General features: G+C 52.2%; 6 protein-coding genes across 6 annotated transcripts; 2 read left to right on the top strand and 4 right to left on the bottom strand.

Annotated features, from left to right (window-relative positions):
• Positions 1 to 58: 58 nt before the first annotated feature.
• HMPREF1120_02232 (uncharacterized protein) lies at positions 59 to 628 on the bottom strand (the record flags this gene model as incomplete). The annotated part of the gene is made up of 1 exon (XM_009156268.1): positions 59 to 628. One exon carries the CDS (start codon positions 626 to 628, stop codon positions 59 to 61), a length of 570 nt encoding a protein of 189 aa, XP_009154516.1.
• A 426-nt stretch (positions 629 to 1,054) lies between these two features.
• Positions 1,055 to 2,488, bottom strand: HMPREF1120_02231 (uncharacterized protein; the record flags this gene model as incomplete). The annotated part of the gene is made up of 1 exon (XM_009156267.1): positions 1,055 to 2,488. One exon carries the CDS (start codon positions 2,486 to 2,488, stop codon positions 1,055 to 1,057), a length of 1,434 nt encoding a protein of 477 aa, XP_009154515.1.
• Positions 2,489 to 4,936: 2,448 nt separating this feature from the next.
• Positions 4,937 to 8,184, top strand: HMPREF1120_02230 (uncharacterized protein). Its single transcript, XM_009156266.1, has one exon. It carries the CDS (start codon positions 5,323 to 5,325, stop codon positions 7,996 to 7,998), a length of 2,676 nt encoding a protein of 891 aa, XP_009154514.1. The 5' UTR covers positions 4,937 to 5,322; the 3' UTR covers positions 7,999 to 8,184.
• A 198-nt stretch (positions 8,185 to 8,382) lies between these two features.
• On the top strand, positions 8,383 to 12,736 carry HMPREF1120_02229 (RNA lariat debranching enzyme Dbr1). Its single transcript, XM_009156265.1, has 3 exons — positions 8,383 to 8,731; positions 8,791 to 8,892; positions 8,952 to 12,736. The coding sequence occupies exons 1-3, from the start codon at positions 8,645 to 8,647 to the stop codon at positions 11,850 to 11,852; spliced, it is 3,090 nt and encodes a 1,029-aa protein (XP_009154513.1). The 5' UTR covers positions 8,383 to 8,644; the 3' UTR covers positions 11,853 to 12,736.
• Positions 12,700 to 14,217, bottom strand: HMPREF1120_02228 (uncharacterized protein; the record flags this gene model as incomplete). The annotated part of the gene is made up of 1 exon (XM_009156264.1): positions 12,700 to 14,217. One exon carries the CDS (start codon positions 14,215 to 14,217, stop codon positions 12,700 to 12,702), a length of 1,518 nt encoding a protein of 505 aa, XP_009154512.1.
• Positions 14,218 to 14,537: 320 nt separating this feature from the next.
• HMPREF1120_02227 (uncharacterized protein) lies at positions 14,538 to 15,800 on the bottom strand (the record flags this gene model as incomplete). The annotated part of the gene is made up of 1 exon (XM_009156263.1): positions 14,538 to 15,800. One exon carries the CDS (start codon positions 15,798 to 15,800, stop codon positions 14,538 to 14,540), a length of 1,263 nt encoding a protein of 420 aa, XP_009154511.1.
• Between the last annotated feature and the right edge of the window lie 225 nt (positions 15,801 to 16,025).

The following is a 16,025-nucleotide window of genomic DNA, read 5'->3' as shown; positions in this document are numbered from 1 at the left end:
TCGTTGTTCAAGTTGTACCGTTGTAGACGGCGGGCATCGGAATTCAAGTTGAGCCATCTCATGGTTGCCTCATGAGATCCATCAGGTTGAGACTTGGACCAGTTTTGTTCTGTGCGCTTTTGTTGAGTAACGCCTGCAGCCCTTCGCGGTCCTTCCTCGCCTTAGCTCTCTTTTTGCTGCTGGTTTTGGTGGTCTTTTCTGGCGCGCTTTCGGCAGGCGACTCTGCTGGCACCACGTCCATGTGGCGATGCTCAGAAACACTGGCAGCAGGCGTTCGCCTGCGCCGTCGAGCATCCACTGAGATATCTGCCACTTGCTTGGAGATTCTCTGGCATGTAGCGCATCTGCGTGATAATATCTTCTTTCGATTGTTGCTCCGAGACGTTGTTTTGGATGTGGTAGCGGTAGTTCGAGTCACGATGCGTGTAGATGCTGTCCATCCCGGCAAGAGCAAGTTGCCGCACGCCGCACACACAGTCTCTGCAGAGCTTGAGCTCTTCGTAGACTGGGCATAGTCGAGTTCAACGCTTTGATGTGCCAGGTATCTCGAGGTCGACGGACTGGACAGAAGAATCATTCGAGCGGAGTTATGCAGGAATTTTGTGCGCAGTTCTTGCGCGTCTGCCATTGTTTCCAGGCCATAAACGTTGAATAATGATCGTAAGATGGACTGTTCGGGCGTAAGCTCCAAGGCTTCGACAAGCAGAAACGGCCTTCTATGTCCTGAATTACGACTCTGAACTTGAACTGGTCAATCTAGGACGGGACATTTTCCTGGGAGGGCGGCCAGATTCACGTGATTAAGAACGGCCGTGGACTATCCAGATACAGTTAGCGCAACGAAAGGGTCTTGAAGTTCGAAGCACACTGGCAGCTTAAGATGTCCTACGATGTACAAGAAATCAATCTCAGTGTTCGGTTGTTTTCATTTGTGGTACTATGATATAGACCAGCACATACGTGCGAATTTCAGACCACACCAACATAAGATACCATATAGAACTTGAACCTCACACAAACCGAACCATTCAAGTTGTGTCCCACAACTAGTAGGTCAATCCTCCTCCTCAGCAGCAACAAGAGTCCCGTTCATATAAGCCCACAGACGCCACTGCAAAACTGAGCTCATCCTGTCCTCGCGACGTGAATTTCCGACGCAATCACTGCATCCCGCATTGAAGTCGCCCAGTATCGTACACGCCGTGGCCTGACGCCGATCGGCAACGGGGAACGCTCTCCAGAACCACGGCAGTGTCTCATGATCCTTCCAGCCAATATTCAAAGATTTGGCCGCAATTCCTCTGGGATACCATTTTTCCCAGAGTCCCGATGCGAAACTTTCTTCCGGTTGAGACTCGTTCCGCTTTGCAAAGTTGTTCCACTTTCCGTATCTTGCATGAGCCATTTGCTGATGCTTATACGCGGCAGCTAATCGGCTGAAGTATTGTCCGACCACATGGTGCCAAAGGTCCTCGTCTATGGACCTCAATCCTCCTATCCCATGTCGCCCCCGAGAGTCTTCGAACCCCTGGAGGCATGTGCCCAGTTTATATTCGTACTCGGGACAAAAATATTGGAATCTGTCCCTTCTCAAGAGATTGGCGGTGGGGCCTCTCAAGTCATCGAGGAGGCAGTCAAGCCAAACGTGCAAAGTGTTCTGCATGGTTAGACACTCGGCGTCAGCGATATCATCCTGTCCATGAAGATCCATCCCGAAAGGAATATCTGAACCCGCCCTCTCCTCCAGAAGATTCATGATGAAACGGATATGAAGATCAGAGCTAGCTGCAGCAGGTAGGCGTACCTGTAAGGATGCAGCATTTCGAATCCGTAGAAATGGTGTTAAAATCACGGCCAGATCGGAGTCTCGGCTGTCCGGTGAAATTTGTACTGAGTGCGTGTTCTCGACCCAGTCCTCGTAGCTGGGAACACTGTGGTTCAACATTCCATGGCCACCCCATGTTCTTTCCCCGCTTTCTCGGAAAGTGATTTCTATCGCCGGCAAGTTGGAGCCTCGGCGACCTTTGGGCACCTCGATGTCGCTTTGGTCTTGTGGCAACTCGCTCGGGTTACACCACCGAGGCAACATAGCGTCCAGCAACCTAGTGACCTGGTACCAAGCCCGCACGAGCTGTCCAGGATCTTTGGGATTGGGTGCGTCGATGATAAATTGTACTTGCTTGAACTTGTCGATGGGTGGCATTTCGAGTGATCGATTGATGTGGGGGGACCGTGCATCAAAGGTGTTTTGGTTTCCCGTACCCCATGGTCGCCCGCTTTGATTGATGATGCGGACAACTGATGAGTAGTCTGCAGGGTCAATGTGGAAGCCCAGCACGAACTTTTCCTCCAGGTAGGGGATGATTTCGTTGTAAATTTGCTTGCTTGTGTAGGCTAGCTGTGTGCCCCGCTGCTGGATTAATGCCTCGTAAATTATGTTTCTGAGCTCTCCTGGCAGCTGTTCTAGATCTCCGAGAGGTGTGGCCATGATGTAGGCTGGTAGAGTTTCGTGGTGTAATTGGAATGAGAAGCACAAGACCTGCGAGTAGTCGTTCGAGCGTGGATAAATTCTAGGTATGTATAAAACCTTTGGAGGGAGGATGTATGAGATCTTTGGAGGGAGGATGTATGAGATCTTTGGAGGGAGGACTGGGCTTGGGATATTTATGCATTAAGTAGTTCTTCAGGGGGCCTGCGAAGACGCCACATCTGGCAAGACGTGACCCAGTCACTGCCCATGTCCAAGTTCCAAGTGATTGTTCAAACCGAAAAGGCTTGTTTGCACTCATGAGTCTCACTAGAAGTAAGAACCAGCGGTTTGAGGAACTGTGAAGGGGTAGCTTTGTGGAAAAGGGCCAATACATGACAAGGACATGAAAAGGACAGAGATGGCGACCGAACACAAAGAGCATGGTGATCGACAAAAGGAAAGTCTGTTTTCGTAAAGTGTACTTCTGCGTCAAAGCCTATTGGTGATGCCATTGAAGACTGCTCCGAAGTGTTGGGTTGGAACCAAAAGGACCTGGCTGTGAGTGCGCACAAGCAGTTGCATGACTGGCTGAACAAACGAATACCTCGAATCCGTCCACTGGATGCTCGACACCACATGAATGTGATCTGCGTTTCAGTGCGGACGCAGACTCATTTTGAGTGCACAGTTGAATGGCTCGCGTACTAGTACACCAACATCGCTCTTGGGACCCGTGGCTCACCTGGTTCGGATTTTTTGCGAGGTGCAGCGATGCGCGTAACTTACTGTCGGAGTGATTCTGCACCATGGTAGTCAAGCGGGGATATATATTGCCACAGCCAGGTTGTAGAATGACGGGCAGTTTTGGATGGAAACTGTACAACCACTGCGGTGCTTGTCCAACTTGAAGTTATGACAGGTGATGTTGCTGGGCTTGATGTTTGTCCATCATGAAATAGACTGTTTGTGTTATTAGTTAAAACTTGAAGATCCATTAGTGAAAGTAGAGCTGGCAGCTACCTGGGTACCTCCCCTTCTGAGGCTAAAGAGGATTTTATTTGTATATGCCCCTTTGATTGGTGCCGTGGAGAGTAAGCTTTGCGAGAACCGGCGGCTCCCAGCTTTTGGACCCAATCCAGTGTGAAGCCTGACTCCAGAAGCTGAATTGTTGTGGCTGACACTGCCAGTGGCACGTACAATAATAAAATGTACAGCCTGAGCCTGACAACTCCATAGAGTATAGGTGCAAAGCATACATCTAGGTACCTGCTTGGTAGATACTGTAATCAGGCGGGCGCGCGTTCATCTGCATCCGGTATTCATGTAAAGGTGCTTTATGTGGAAAAGTGGTTGTGGACTACATCTGATTTGTCCAGATATCATTGTACCTTATTCAAATGCAAGGATAATACAAGCGGTGCGATACTGTTGTCGCTTGAACAGAGATTTGAAGCTGTGGTAGGGAGCAGTTGTTGTACTGTAGGTCGAAGGGGGAGCTATACAGCTGTCGAAGATCCATATGCATAGACTCTTCTCGATCTCCGCGCTCATTTCGGATCGAATAGTTTCACAGGCAGAACTCTTGCCTACTCAGCCTGATGCCCTAGATGTGTTCACTCGACGATCTGATTTTACGTAGATCGAGGAATCTGGGGTATGAGTTGACACCCCAGCGGCGCAGATCAGGGGAGCTTGCAACCTCGCTTGTCGTATGGCCTAATTATCCCGATGGCCAACGCAGTCTAATGCTGCTCCTCTGGGTCAAGGCACTCGCATTTATGGGTGGTGGTGGCGCTGTTCCTACCTGGCTACCTAGCTCCGGATCGATTCAACATGCTCTTGGACAGCTTTTTGACCGAGATCTACGCCGTGACAGGTAAGCTTCTTCACCCGTCAACATTGGAGCCTGCTGTAAGATACTTGGGCGTTCCCCAGACCGTAAGGGGCTGGCTGGATTCGTCCTGGTCGTTCCAACCCTGGCGGTGCAAATCACTACATGCGACGAACAGACACATCTTTTTTGAAGCGTGAAGATTCGACGAACGCCAATCTTAATTTGCGGAGGAGAGTGATTACTATGACTTGTAGGGCATGGAGATACACCAGCAGTAATACTGGCAGGTACCTGATTTACATGATACTACTGCAACAGTTACTGTAGTGCAATGCACATAGTATGTGTGCCTTCGACGTCTGCCTGCCTCAGCTGTGGCACTGGCATCCTCAGCCCCGATGAGGGACATGAGGTGGTCATGGGTCAAGTTCCAGCTGACCGGGAGGCGCAAAGACGCAACCGCGGGGCACCAGGTCTGATTGGCGGCGGCAGTCTGGGGATGAAGAATTTAGGATGTGACTAGGACCAATTGAGCTTGGAGCATCTGTAAAGAGTCAAATGGCTGGTCTTGGCAGATGGGCACGAGAAGGAGCACACAGTCCGCCGTTCCTTCCCCAATCTTGGGCGACCGACTAGCTGCCACTAGCGGCTGCTAAGTACTTTGGCCGATTTTGCAGGAAATAAGGAATTGCTTGCTCCCCCAGGCTGAAGCATCCACCCCCACCAAAACCTCTCCTCAACTTCAACACCGTGGACTGCCACTGGCACGACATCGCACCTCTCTTCGCCTCCTCTCGCCTTTCGCCGTTCACCCGCCCGCCAGTCTGGCTGACCGCTGAATTAACCGTCATCATCCACTATTTCTCACTGCTTACGCTTCCTCCATCCACACGCGAATCTTACCAGGTGGCAATTTTCTTTTTTTCTGTCGCTTTCCAAACACAGACAGGGCCGCCAGAGCCCACATCTTCGCCATCGTTGAGCGTAACGTTGGGCTTTCAAAGACGTCTTCGTCAACATGCCCCCCGGCGCCCGCAGTCCAGGAGTGTCCGTCAAAGCAATCACCAAACCTCGCCGTCGCCAGAATCACTGCTGCGACCAATGTCGCCGTAGCAAGCGGGCTTGCGATGCAACTGGCCGTGCCGTCGCCGAAGTTTGTTCAAATTGTGCCAGGACGGGCAAAGTCTGCACATTTGAGAAGCTCCGGCGCACCGTGGCCCAGATTACCTCAAAACAGGGTGTCAAGGAGGCGACGCCTTACAAAAGCCCTGTCAATGACCATGCAAGTCCAGAGAAGCGGGCAGCAACAGCTCAGACGCCTGTATTTCCTGTCGAAGTCCTGTTCGGGTCCCGCCAATCCTCCTTTGATCAGACGGTATCGTGCTCAAATGAGGATTTTATGGAAATCGCGGCTTACTTCTCTGCACCCGACCGCAAATCTGTCGGCAAGGAAGACAGGTCTGCATCTGAATCCAGCGAGTCGTGGGCTCCCCCAGCGCTTCCAACTCCGGCCGAAAGCGGTCTTGGGCAGCCTTTTGACACCTCCACGCTAGATGCTGGATCTGTCTTCAATGCTGCAGAGCTCAATCCATTAGATCTGGGCGACCAGGATCTGGAGGACACCGACAGCAGCATCTTTTCCGTGGCCGGTGCAATCCATAACGACGATCCCATTGACATGCAACTGGGAGGCACATCCGGGTTTGAACTCCCTTCTTCACGTCGATCGTCATCATCATCATCATCTTTTCCAGACCCGTCCTCAGATACCATGCTTTATCGTCTGGCGGAGAAGACGAATAAATCCTTGATACTGGATAGCCTGACACGCATATACCATGACACGATGGAGAATGCCCTGTCCTGCTGGCTCACGGAACGAACTTGCCCATATACTTATGAAGGGATTGTGGACCACCAGATCTCGAACAACTGCAACACGGCTGTGGAAGGCTCTACGACATTCAAAACGCCTGTGGTGTCGCGGATCTGTCAACTGGATCGGCCAAATTCTATACTCCGCGAACGACCTTTAACACCTCGTGAGAACCAAGCAGCATCTCGTGCTCTCAAAGCTGCCATCATGGCGTTTGCTGCGCAGTGGGCGCCAAGCACATGTGATCGAATGGCAGCCATGACAAGTGGTACCGGTACTGAAGCAACAACCAGCGGCAGTGTTGGTCAGCGCTCACCCACTTTCAATCGCTCACTCCAAGAACGCCTGTGGAATGAGGCACGTCACATTTTGCAGGAGACAGCGGGGCTTGACTCCTTTCGAGTTGTGTTCGCACAGCTTGTGTTCTCATTCACCCAGAAGCCACTTCCGCGGGAGGATCACGAAAGGATCACAAGACTGCGTGCTAAGCGAGGAAACAGTATCCACGCGAGTCCTGATGTAGGCGGGACACAGTATATGCAGGGTGATATGTCCGCCAGAGGTTCTGCAGTTTTGGCGGCGAATTATGGGGTTGACAGCGAAGTGGGCGAGCTTGAAGAACTCAAAGAACTTTTGAAGCTCCAGGGCCCTCCAATTTATCTTGAAACTGCATTGATGCGGCTATCCGATAAAAGAGCGCGTCTGGAACAGCTCGGTGGCGGGTCTCGACTAGGAGCTGCTCATCCTGTGTCTGTTTCGGACCGCAAGACTTTCAATCTATTGTTTTGGATGGTGATGATGTGCGATACGCTGGTCGCTGCCCTCCAGGGGCGGTCTTTCGTTGTCTCAGATGAAGATTCGCTCATTCTTGGGGCCGAAGAATCCAGTCATTCCCCGAGTTGCGCATCGCTAGGCACGGCCGAGGAAGAGCAGACCGGGACGGGTTGGCCTGCCTCCACACTGATTCAAGACGAAAATCTGGAAACTACCCCTTGGGGCACATTTTTCCTGCGAAGGGACGGCCTCACCAAACCTGGAAACTGCTCGCAGTGGCCATTTTCCAACGACCACGCCAGTAACCTCCTCTCGGACGCCACTCCTATCAAAGTCCTCCTCTATCGCCGAGTAAAACGGTTGCGGAACCTTTTGTTTCGACGAGCTCCACCCCGAAAAGTCGAGGCAGGGATCGTTCAAGCTCTGACAGTGTACGAACATTGGAACAAAACTTACGGCGACTTTATGTTTACGTGCTTGAAACACCATGATGAGCTTTCTCCCCGCATACAGTCATGGTATACAGTCCTTTTAGGTCATTGGCACCTGGCAGCCTTCCTTCTTTCCGACTGCCTGGAGTTGATTGATCGCCATCACAAGGGAGACAAAGTCTATGGTGCTCTGCGACAGTCCTGCAGATTGGTCTTTGAGATCAGGAAGACCAGTGCCTTCCAAGTTGCCGAAGTCTGTAGAGTGGGCAGACCCCGCTACAATTCGAGCTTCCACCAGTCAAATGATTTCCACACCACTGTCAACGAGGGAGCCATTTTGACAGAGCCGTGGACAGAGATCCTGATCCGTTGTTTTGCAAGGAGTGCGGACCACTTCCTCAAATGGCTTTCCGACTGCCGCTCTGGGAATCTTTCTCACTGGGTTGGGCCTGATGATTGCCAGACGCTTTACAATAACTGTGCCCACTGTGTTGGGGGGCTCTTTGATTTGGGGCGGAAGTCTGATATGGCATATCTAGCCGCCCTGTCCTTTTCCGATCGACTCAAGGAGTTCCCGAACCCCTGGCAGGATCCTGGGTCAACATGGAGTTGAATGGGATGGTTTAAGCGAGGGACGCAGATGGCAACTGATGAGAGCATGACTGTTAGGAGTTTTCTTGTATCTTTTTCATATGAAGCGATCAAAAAGCGTTACCAGGATACTAGTAGGCCGCCTTCGAAGTATCTGAGGGGCCAAGTACGCAGTGTACAATGCCGATTTAAAGTTTTGCACCAGACATACAGTGCCAGGTACCTGTGTATATCACCAGCAGACTGAAGCAGGATGATATTGAGTTAGTGACAGTCTGCCACTATCTGCACTGGTCACTAATGCTTCGCGGGAATCTTGCGCATATCCAGCCGCTAGTAGGTGACTAGCAGCAACTAGTATAGAGCTAGTCCTGTTACAGATTATCGAACCTCACTACTACACCACGTCGCCATGTTGAAGTTGATGGCGACTGACAGGGTATTCACTGCGGCTGGTCTCTTTACGCTTCACTGCGCTTCACTGCGATTTATTTCTGCGCTTGGCTGTTTCATTGTTATTGTCAATTATGTCTCCTCGCATCTTCTCTTCATAATTGCGCCGATGATTTCATTTTCACGATCTGCGCAAATTCTTCGGCTTTTGAATAGTGATTTTCCACCACAGGACCACAGATGCAAAGGATCTGACAGTCCTGGAGAGGAACACGATGTCTGAAGAGCAAGAGCCTGGTGGCATTGCGTCGGTGACCACAGGCCAAAACAAAGAAGGCGTCAGAGTGGCCATCGAGGGCTGTGTAAGTTGATCCTGGGACTATTCTCATCCCCTGGCCTGATCCTGGCTAATGTCCTACAGGCTCATGGCACCCTAAACTCCATTTATGCCTCTGTCGAGGAAGCCTGCCGTGTGAAAGGATGGGACAGCGTTGACCTCGTCATCATTGGCGGCGACTTTCAGGTGCGTTGAACTCCAAACACCTCAGACCTGGCCAGATTTGCTAAAGAATTGCTCTCTAGGCCGTGAGAAATCAATACGATCTCAACGTCACGGCGATGCCAGAGAAGTACCGCCGAATGGCAGATTTTCATGAGTACTACAGTGGCGCGAGGGCTGCTCCCTACCTGACCATCTTCATCGGAGGCAATCACGAGGCTAGCAATCATTTGTTCGAGCTTTACTATGGTGGATGGGTCGCCCCAAACATCTACTACCTGGGTGCCGCCAACGTCATTCAATTCGGTCCCTTGAGGATTGCGGGACTTAGCGGAATCTGGAAGGGTTACGATTATCCTAAAGCTCACTTCGAAAGATTGCCGTACAATCGGGAGGAGATGTCCACCATTTACCATGTGCGCGAACTCGATGTCAGAAAGTTGCTGGCCATCCGTACTCAGGTCGATATCGGTCTTTCACACGACTGGCCTCAGCGAGTGGAGATGCACGGAAATTTTGAATGGTTGTTTCGATCAAAGCCTGGATTTGGAGTTGATTCGAAGAATGGAAAGTTGGGAAACCCGGCTGCCCGACAGTGTCTGGATCGCTTGAGGCCTCCATATTGGTTTTCGGCCCATCTGCACACCCGATATGCAGCCATTGTCGAGCATGGCCAGAACGATGGATCTTCACTGCCGCGGGCTACACCAGGTGTGAGCACTGCGAATCCGGCTGGATTGTCACCCCAGCAAAACTCACAGAGGGTCTCGGCATGGCAAGGATTTCATGCGGTTGCTCAGCGCGAGGATGCAGCGGACAGGGACAGGGCTCTGCAAGAGCAAGAGGCTCGACGTCAAGAAGAAGCGAGAACTGGCATTCGACAAGGCCCCTCGTACACCTTTCAGGAGACATTCAAACAAGTCGATTCGAACGCCGGGTTCGACAGGCATGTCACTTCCACCACCAAGACGGAGATCAAACCTGGAGAACAGGACCAAGCTATCCCCAATCTTGATGGCTGCTTTGTTTCAAGACCGTCAAAGAGACAACGAACCGAGTCCGATGCCCTCGAGCCGGCTCGTCCTCATCCTACGGCCTCGGAGCGTGGATTCGCCTCATCGAATGACCAGCTTGATGGCACGAATGCTAGTCGTCCGGCTGGTGCTCCAGAGATTGTTGTCGACAACCCTGACGCCATTGATATCGACATGACTGACGACGATGAACCAGTTGCAACCGGCCGAAACGGCTCTGGCAGCTTTTCTACAGCTCCTATTCCTATTCCTGTAGCGACGTCCCTCCGGCCAGACACTGGAGGCATCGCCCGTGAGCCAAGAGTGTTCTCTCTGCCCAACTCGGAGGCAAGTGAAGACGGCGGTGTCAGACTTAACAATGCAGACATATCGTCGTCAAAGGCTGCGGCTACGGCTGCGCCAGCGGTGCCCACTCCAGCAATTCAACAGTATCCGGAGTCCATGGACGTCGACTCTCCAGCACCGGCCCTGAACTCACAGGGTGTGTCGACCGCAACACCGTCATTCCAGCCCACTGCGCCAAGCTCTAAATCCGACCCCTCTTCGGCAAACCTTGTCCCTGATCTCGATAAATGGCCCCAAGACGAGATCTCAGAAGCTTTTGGTCCACCGCAAGCTGTAGTAGCACTTCCGCAGCCAACTCCACTGGTGACCCATGACCAGGTCGACTCGACACCCCCCAATGCAGTTGTGGCAGTACCTGACCCAATGTCCAAGAGTCGCAATGTCAGAAAGGGTCCAGGCTCAACTCGGCAGGCACCAGAGGCAGTCCTACCACGGCGATTCTCAGGTGGAATCAACGCCGGAAAGACCTCCACTCTGCCGCCGGTTGTCGCACTGCCACAGCCACATTCGTCGCGTGAAGAAATCGAGAAGAATTCAGTCCAGCAGAAAGCTGTCGTGGCACTTCCGCAACCGTCTTCGAAAGGGAATACCATCCAGCAGAGCTTGACCGAGGAGCAGCATGGCATGACCCCCCTACCGCATCCCGCAGCGACTGGAAACGACGTCAAGGAAAGCCCATCTCAGCAGCATCAAGGAATGACTCCGCTACCAAAACCGTCTTCTATTGACCAGCCGCAAGCCGCCATCGCTGTGTCCCAACCCACCGCAAACGACGTTTCAGACGAGCTCCGCGACCAATTGGCTGTTCTTTCAAACACTTTCGCCAAGAAGGGAGACAAAGTCAAGATCGAAGCCTCGCCCAGCCTGCCATTCCCAGAAGGCATCACGAACCAGAAAACAGAGTTCTTGGCCCTGGGCAAATGCGAACCATATCAGGAGTTTCTACAGCTTCTTGAAATCAAGTCTATCAACTCGAGTTCAGCACAGGAGGAGAATGTTCGTCGTCCATTCACACTATCCTATGATCCCGAATGGCTTGCTATCCAGCGTGTTTTTGCACCTGAACTCGTCCTCGGCGGATCTCCGAATGATAGAGCACCACCTCACCGTGGCGACACATTCTATCGTGAGCAGATTGTTAAAGAGGAAGCATGGATCCACGAGCATGTCGTCAAAACTGGCAAACTTGGCGTTCCGAACAATTTCACCATCACTGCGCCGGTCTATGATCCGAAGCCGAATCAACCTGTTGCTTCCACCTCCATGCCCCGCGAAGTCACCAATCCTCAGACAAGCATGTACTGTGACTTGATTGGAATTGAGAATAAGTTCGACATCAGTGAGCAGGAGCGTGATAGGCGCATGGAGCAGGGTCCGAGACCAGATCGGCCGGAGTACGTCAATTATGAGAGTCGGTCAGGCCGTCGGGCTGGAGGTCGACATGGTAGCCATGAAGGACGTGGAGGTGGTGGTCGAGGTCGTGGCGGAGGCCGAGGTGGTGGTGGTGGTGGTGCCGGTCGAGGAGGCTATGGCGGCCGGGGCCGTGGAGGTGGCCGTGGAGGTGGTGGTCACGGTAGAGGACGGGGTCGTGGTGGTGGTTGGTGAGGCGGTAAGGCTCGACGATGCAACAATCAAGGTGTGATTTGCCATGTACCACAATGCAATGCCAAACTCACCACCACCACCTCCTCCTCCTCCTCCTCACAACTTGGAAGTTGTATCAATTGCATCTCCTTTGGTCTACAGCAACGCCCGCTCCTGGGACCGGACACAGACACAGGAACAAGCGCATACCATGCCATGCATATTCGCATGCCTAGTGCACACGCGGATCGAATGCGAATACACTTTTCTGCTCTGTGCAGCCGATTTCTGCTTGCCCAGCCATCATCTTGACCATTCATTGGTTTGTGTCTCTGATGTTTTCCGCACGGGCTTCTTCTTGCATTGCATTCATTGCCTGCCTTGGTTTTTATTTTGCAGACAGTGCGGAGTGGAGCAGCGACGCGCTGCACTTTGCTGCGATGCTTACCTATGCTTCCAACAGACCATGCACAGAATTTGTGGTCTGATGCCCTGCTTTGATTGTATGATGAGATACTTACATAGGTTCCTAGGCACGACAACTCACGTTTACCGCTGGTACATGCATCTACTGCAGCCACGCCGCCGGAGCAAGAGAAAACCTAGGGTTGTTTTACATCGACGACAAAACACTCAATTCATTCCATCCTGCTTCGACTCTGAAGGATACTAGTATCGTAGGTTCTTATTCTTTTCGTTTGGCCCAAGGAACCGGACGAGCACAGTTTAGCATCATAAAATAGAGGAGACGATTTGAATGGAAGATGGAAGATCAGAAAAAGGACAAATTACCTCAGGAGAGACCTACGACACTTGTACGCATATAAATCCGGCTTTCAGAAGTGGGTTACACATGTACTACTAGAATTTATCCCACAGTCACGGCTTTGGCCCTGCCAGTCCTAGTAGCTGTTCCTGTTCTTGCACCGACTGCCCTCCCCGTCGACCGTCTAGTGTTCGAGGCCGCCTTCTCGAGTCTATCCAGCTTCCTCAAAAGGGCACGTTTCCAAATCTCAAAATCTCGTGTTCGCTCATCGCTCGTAAAGTCGACGGCGGGTTGCATCATCGTAGCCAGGCCGGGCAGTAAAATGTACGGAGGATCTTCTTGTTCTTCCTCGTCTTCGTCATGGTTTTTTTCTTGTTCGGCTTCGTTCGTTGCTCTGTGCCGTCTGCGGGTCGCTGCTGCCGCTGAGATGATGCGATCTTCGTCATCATCTTCATCTCCGCTGTCAACATCGAGTACGGCATCGGCATCTGCAGGAACCCGTTTGTTGGGCTCAAAGTCAAACACCGATTCAGGCACGCTCGCCCACCACTCCTGGCCGCGACAGTATCCTTCGCGATTAATCCTGCGGATCCAGGCCTCGACGCCCTCGGTGCCGGGGCTGTAGCCTAGTTCTTGCACACTTTTCGAGCATGTCGCTTTGTAGACCGATGTGGTCATCTTGGCCGTTTGCATCCGGGTCAGGGTCAATAGGTATATTGCGATCAGGAGGCCTGTGACGGTCTCTTGGAACGAAGAACCTGTATCAGCATCGCCAGCATCGCCAGCATCGCCAGCACCGCCATCGGAATTGTCATGACCGTCATGATAATCATGATCACCATCTGCTGCTGCTGTGTCCTGCGCTTTCCCCTGCGGCCATAACCCCGTAAGTTGCAGCACGATACAAGTGCCAGTATAGACGTGCGGAGCGAGCAGAGGCGTCCTGAACGTTTTGCACAGTTTGCGAATCGAGGGCATGACGAACGCCGGGGCCGCCCTGTCCGAGTCGATGTCTTCCGAGGGCTTTTTGTTCTTGTCTCCAACCGCCTTGAGAAATGCAGTTTTGTGGTTCTTGGCTGGAGTTCTCGATGGAGTCTTTTGCTTCTTGGAGGGCGTGGCGAGTTCATCGTTTTCTGCTGCTTCAGACCCCGAATCATCATCAAGCCCGGCCTCGCTTGCCGTCCGTTTCTTTGTAGCCGCGGTACTTGTAGTTTTATTGTCGGTGTTTGCCTTTGCCTTTGCCGTTGACGTCCTCGTATTTGCCCGTGTGGGTGTGGGTGTTGGCGTCGCTTTTGCCTTGATCGGCGTCTGACTTGTACTCGTCGTATCTTCCAGCACTCTTTCTAAAAACGTCACCAGCTTTTTGTACACTGCCGGCTTGCACGGCGCACTCCCGGCCTTGACGGCGGGCAAGCGACATTGCGACCGGAGTCGCTTACATGCTATCTCGCAGCATGCGTAGGTTCGGGCGATTTCTTCCTCGGGTTTCAGATGAGATGCCCGTTGGCGGGATTGGGCAAGCAGCGACTCGGACAGGTGGACTAGTTGCGGTGGCAGTTTCGCCGAGTGGCTGGGTAGAAGGAGACTGAGGGACTGCTGGATGGCGGAGGAGGCTGGCATAACTCGAGTTCAAGTTGGCGCACTTTGGATCAATGCGGACTTTGGTTGCTGATAAAATATCTTGTTGTTGTGCCCTACCAGATTGTTGCATCACATTCAGTTTGTCTGCGCGTCGCGTACAACAACAGTGGACGCGTAAAGTGGTTTATTGCGCTTGAGGGTCACTATACGCCAACCGAGTTTATATACGTAGGAGCATGGGCGCAAGATGCGCGTGTCACGCTATACTCTTATCATTGGAGTGTTGGACGGCCAAATGATCTATTCACCAGGGAAATGATGCTGAGTAGGAAGGGAGAATGGATTCAAAGAGATGACTGCTAGCTGCTCTGTTCGTGCGTAACTTCAATCCATACCCGTTCGTAGCAAGCCAAAGCAATCTGATTCCATACCGCCTCCCGCATGACCGCCCACTGAAACGCCCTCTCACCGTCAACAGTTCTCAGGACTTCCAATTGTTCTTTACTTGCGAGGCGCTTGATGACATCTGAGCATTGGCCGCAAGTCTTTCCCACCAGCCAGTCGTACCTCGCAAACCTCTCCCTAACTGCGTCAACTGCAGCCCCGGGGCGAGGATCGTAGGAGGGCCCACGACAAGCCCACACCAGGTTGCGGAAATCCTCATCTGTCATATAATACACGTTTTCCACCAGTTCTGGTGGGATGCTAATGTAGAGCACCCCACAGGCCACAGCGGGACTTCTGGCCTTTGCGTAATTGGCATATTTCCAAGCAACTTGGCGTTGCTTCGTCAGATACAGCACAGGACGGGCTTTCTCGAAATCACCAGGTGGCATCGAAAGCAGGGTATCCATGATGAGACATTTAATGTTGGGGTCCTTGATTTCGAGAAACCTGGAAATGTAACCACCTCTGCAGAAAATACCAGCTTTGTACTCTTGAGGGATGGTGGCTTCGGAGCTGATGACAGTTGGAGAAATGTTCGTCGAAGCTGAGTTGTTGCTGGAAGATGTTGGTCCGACAATCTGGGAAGAAGACTGTCCGGATTCGGTCCGCCTATGCATTCTGGACCGCATTGTCGGGGCATTCTTTTTTATCCTACCGTCGACTGCGCAAAGAAACGCCCAAGACTCTGAGATGGTTTCCGTTGCCCAACCTTTCGCACTCTTGGTGGGACGAATGTCAACGAAGGTGGGGTCACAAATTGCCTCCCGTAACGATCTCTTGATACCCATGTCCTTCAGAGCGACCAGCCAGTCTTCATCCTCACTGAAAGCATCCGGCTTGCCTTCGAGGAAACCCAGCGCAAATTCTACAAGAGTGTAGATTGAAGTTGCCAAAGGTTCGATAGGATGGCCGTGCGGGGAGTAGTAGTTCCGAAAATTGGATAGGATCGTGGCAGCCGCACTTTTCTTGAACCCACAAAAGCGAAGGGACTCCACACTGTCCAGAAAGACAGGGATGTCAACCTCCTCCTCCCAACTTGCATCATCACTCGAGTCCCGTAGGACCCCTCGTCTCAGTCTGACATGACCTGAGGTGGTGGTTGAAGGTTGAAGGTCTAAGTCACGCAGGATGGCGTGCGATGTTTGGGAGATCGTGTTGGCAGTACTGGAATCCATTGTCGGGTGAGGTGACCACGGAAATAGCTAGAACTTGGTGGGACCGGTAAGGCACACGTTTGATGGGATGGTGAAGGGAATGTGACGAGAGGGTGACGAAGTCGGTAGTGTCTCTTTATAAGAGAACCATTTAGCGAAGGGTGAGTCAACGCCAAGCCTTCGAGGACCTTCATGCGCTGAGAACAGGTACCTAAAAGGTTTGCCAACCTTTGGAAGCCACGGCGA

Source organism: Exophiala dermatitidis, assembly GCF_000230625.1.
Source record: "Exophiala dermatitidis NIH/UT8656 unplaced genomic scaffold supercont1.2, whole genome shotgun sequence".
Classification (NCBI taxonomy): domain Eukaryota; kingdom Fungi; phylum Ascomycota; class Eurotiomycetes; order Chaetothyriales; family Herpotrichiellaceae; genus Exophiala; species Exophiala dermatitidis.
This window is presented reverse-complemented; position numbering and strand designations above follow the sequence as displayed.

Coding starts and splice junctions, on each gene's coding strand:
- HMPREF1120_02230 (XM_009156266.1), top strand. CDS start 5,323: ATGCCCCCCGGCGCCCGCAGTCCAGGAGTGTCCGTCAAAGCAATCACC.
- HMPREF1120_02229 (XM_009156265.1), top strand. CDS start 8,645: ATGTCTGAAGAGCAAGAGCCTGGTGGCATTGCGTCGGTGACCACAGGC. Junction 8,732..8,790: donor GAGTGGCCATCGAGGGCTGT/GTAAGTTGATCC, acceptor AATGTCCTACAG/GCTCATGGCACCCTAAACTC. Junction 8,893..8,951: donor TCATTGGCGGCGACTTTCAG/GTGCGTTGAACT, acceptor ATTGCTCTCTAG/GCCGTGAGAAATCAATACGA.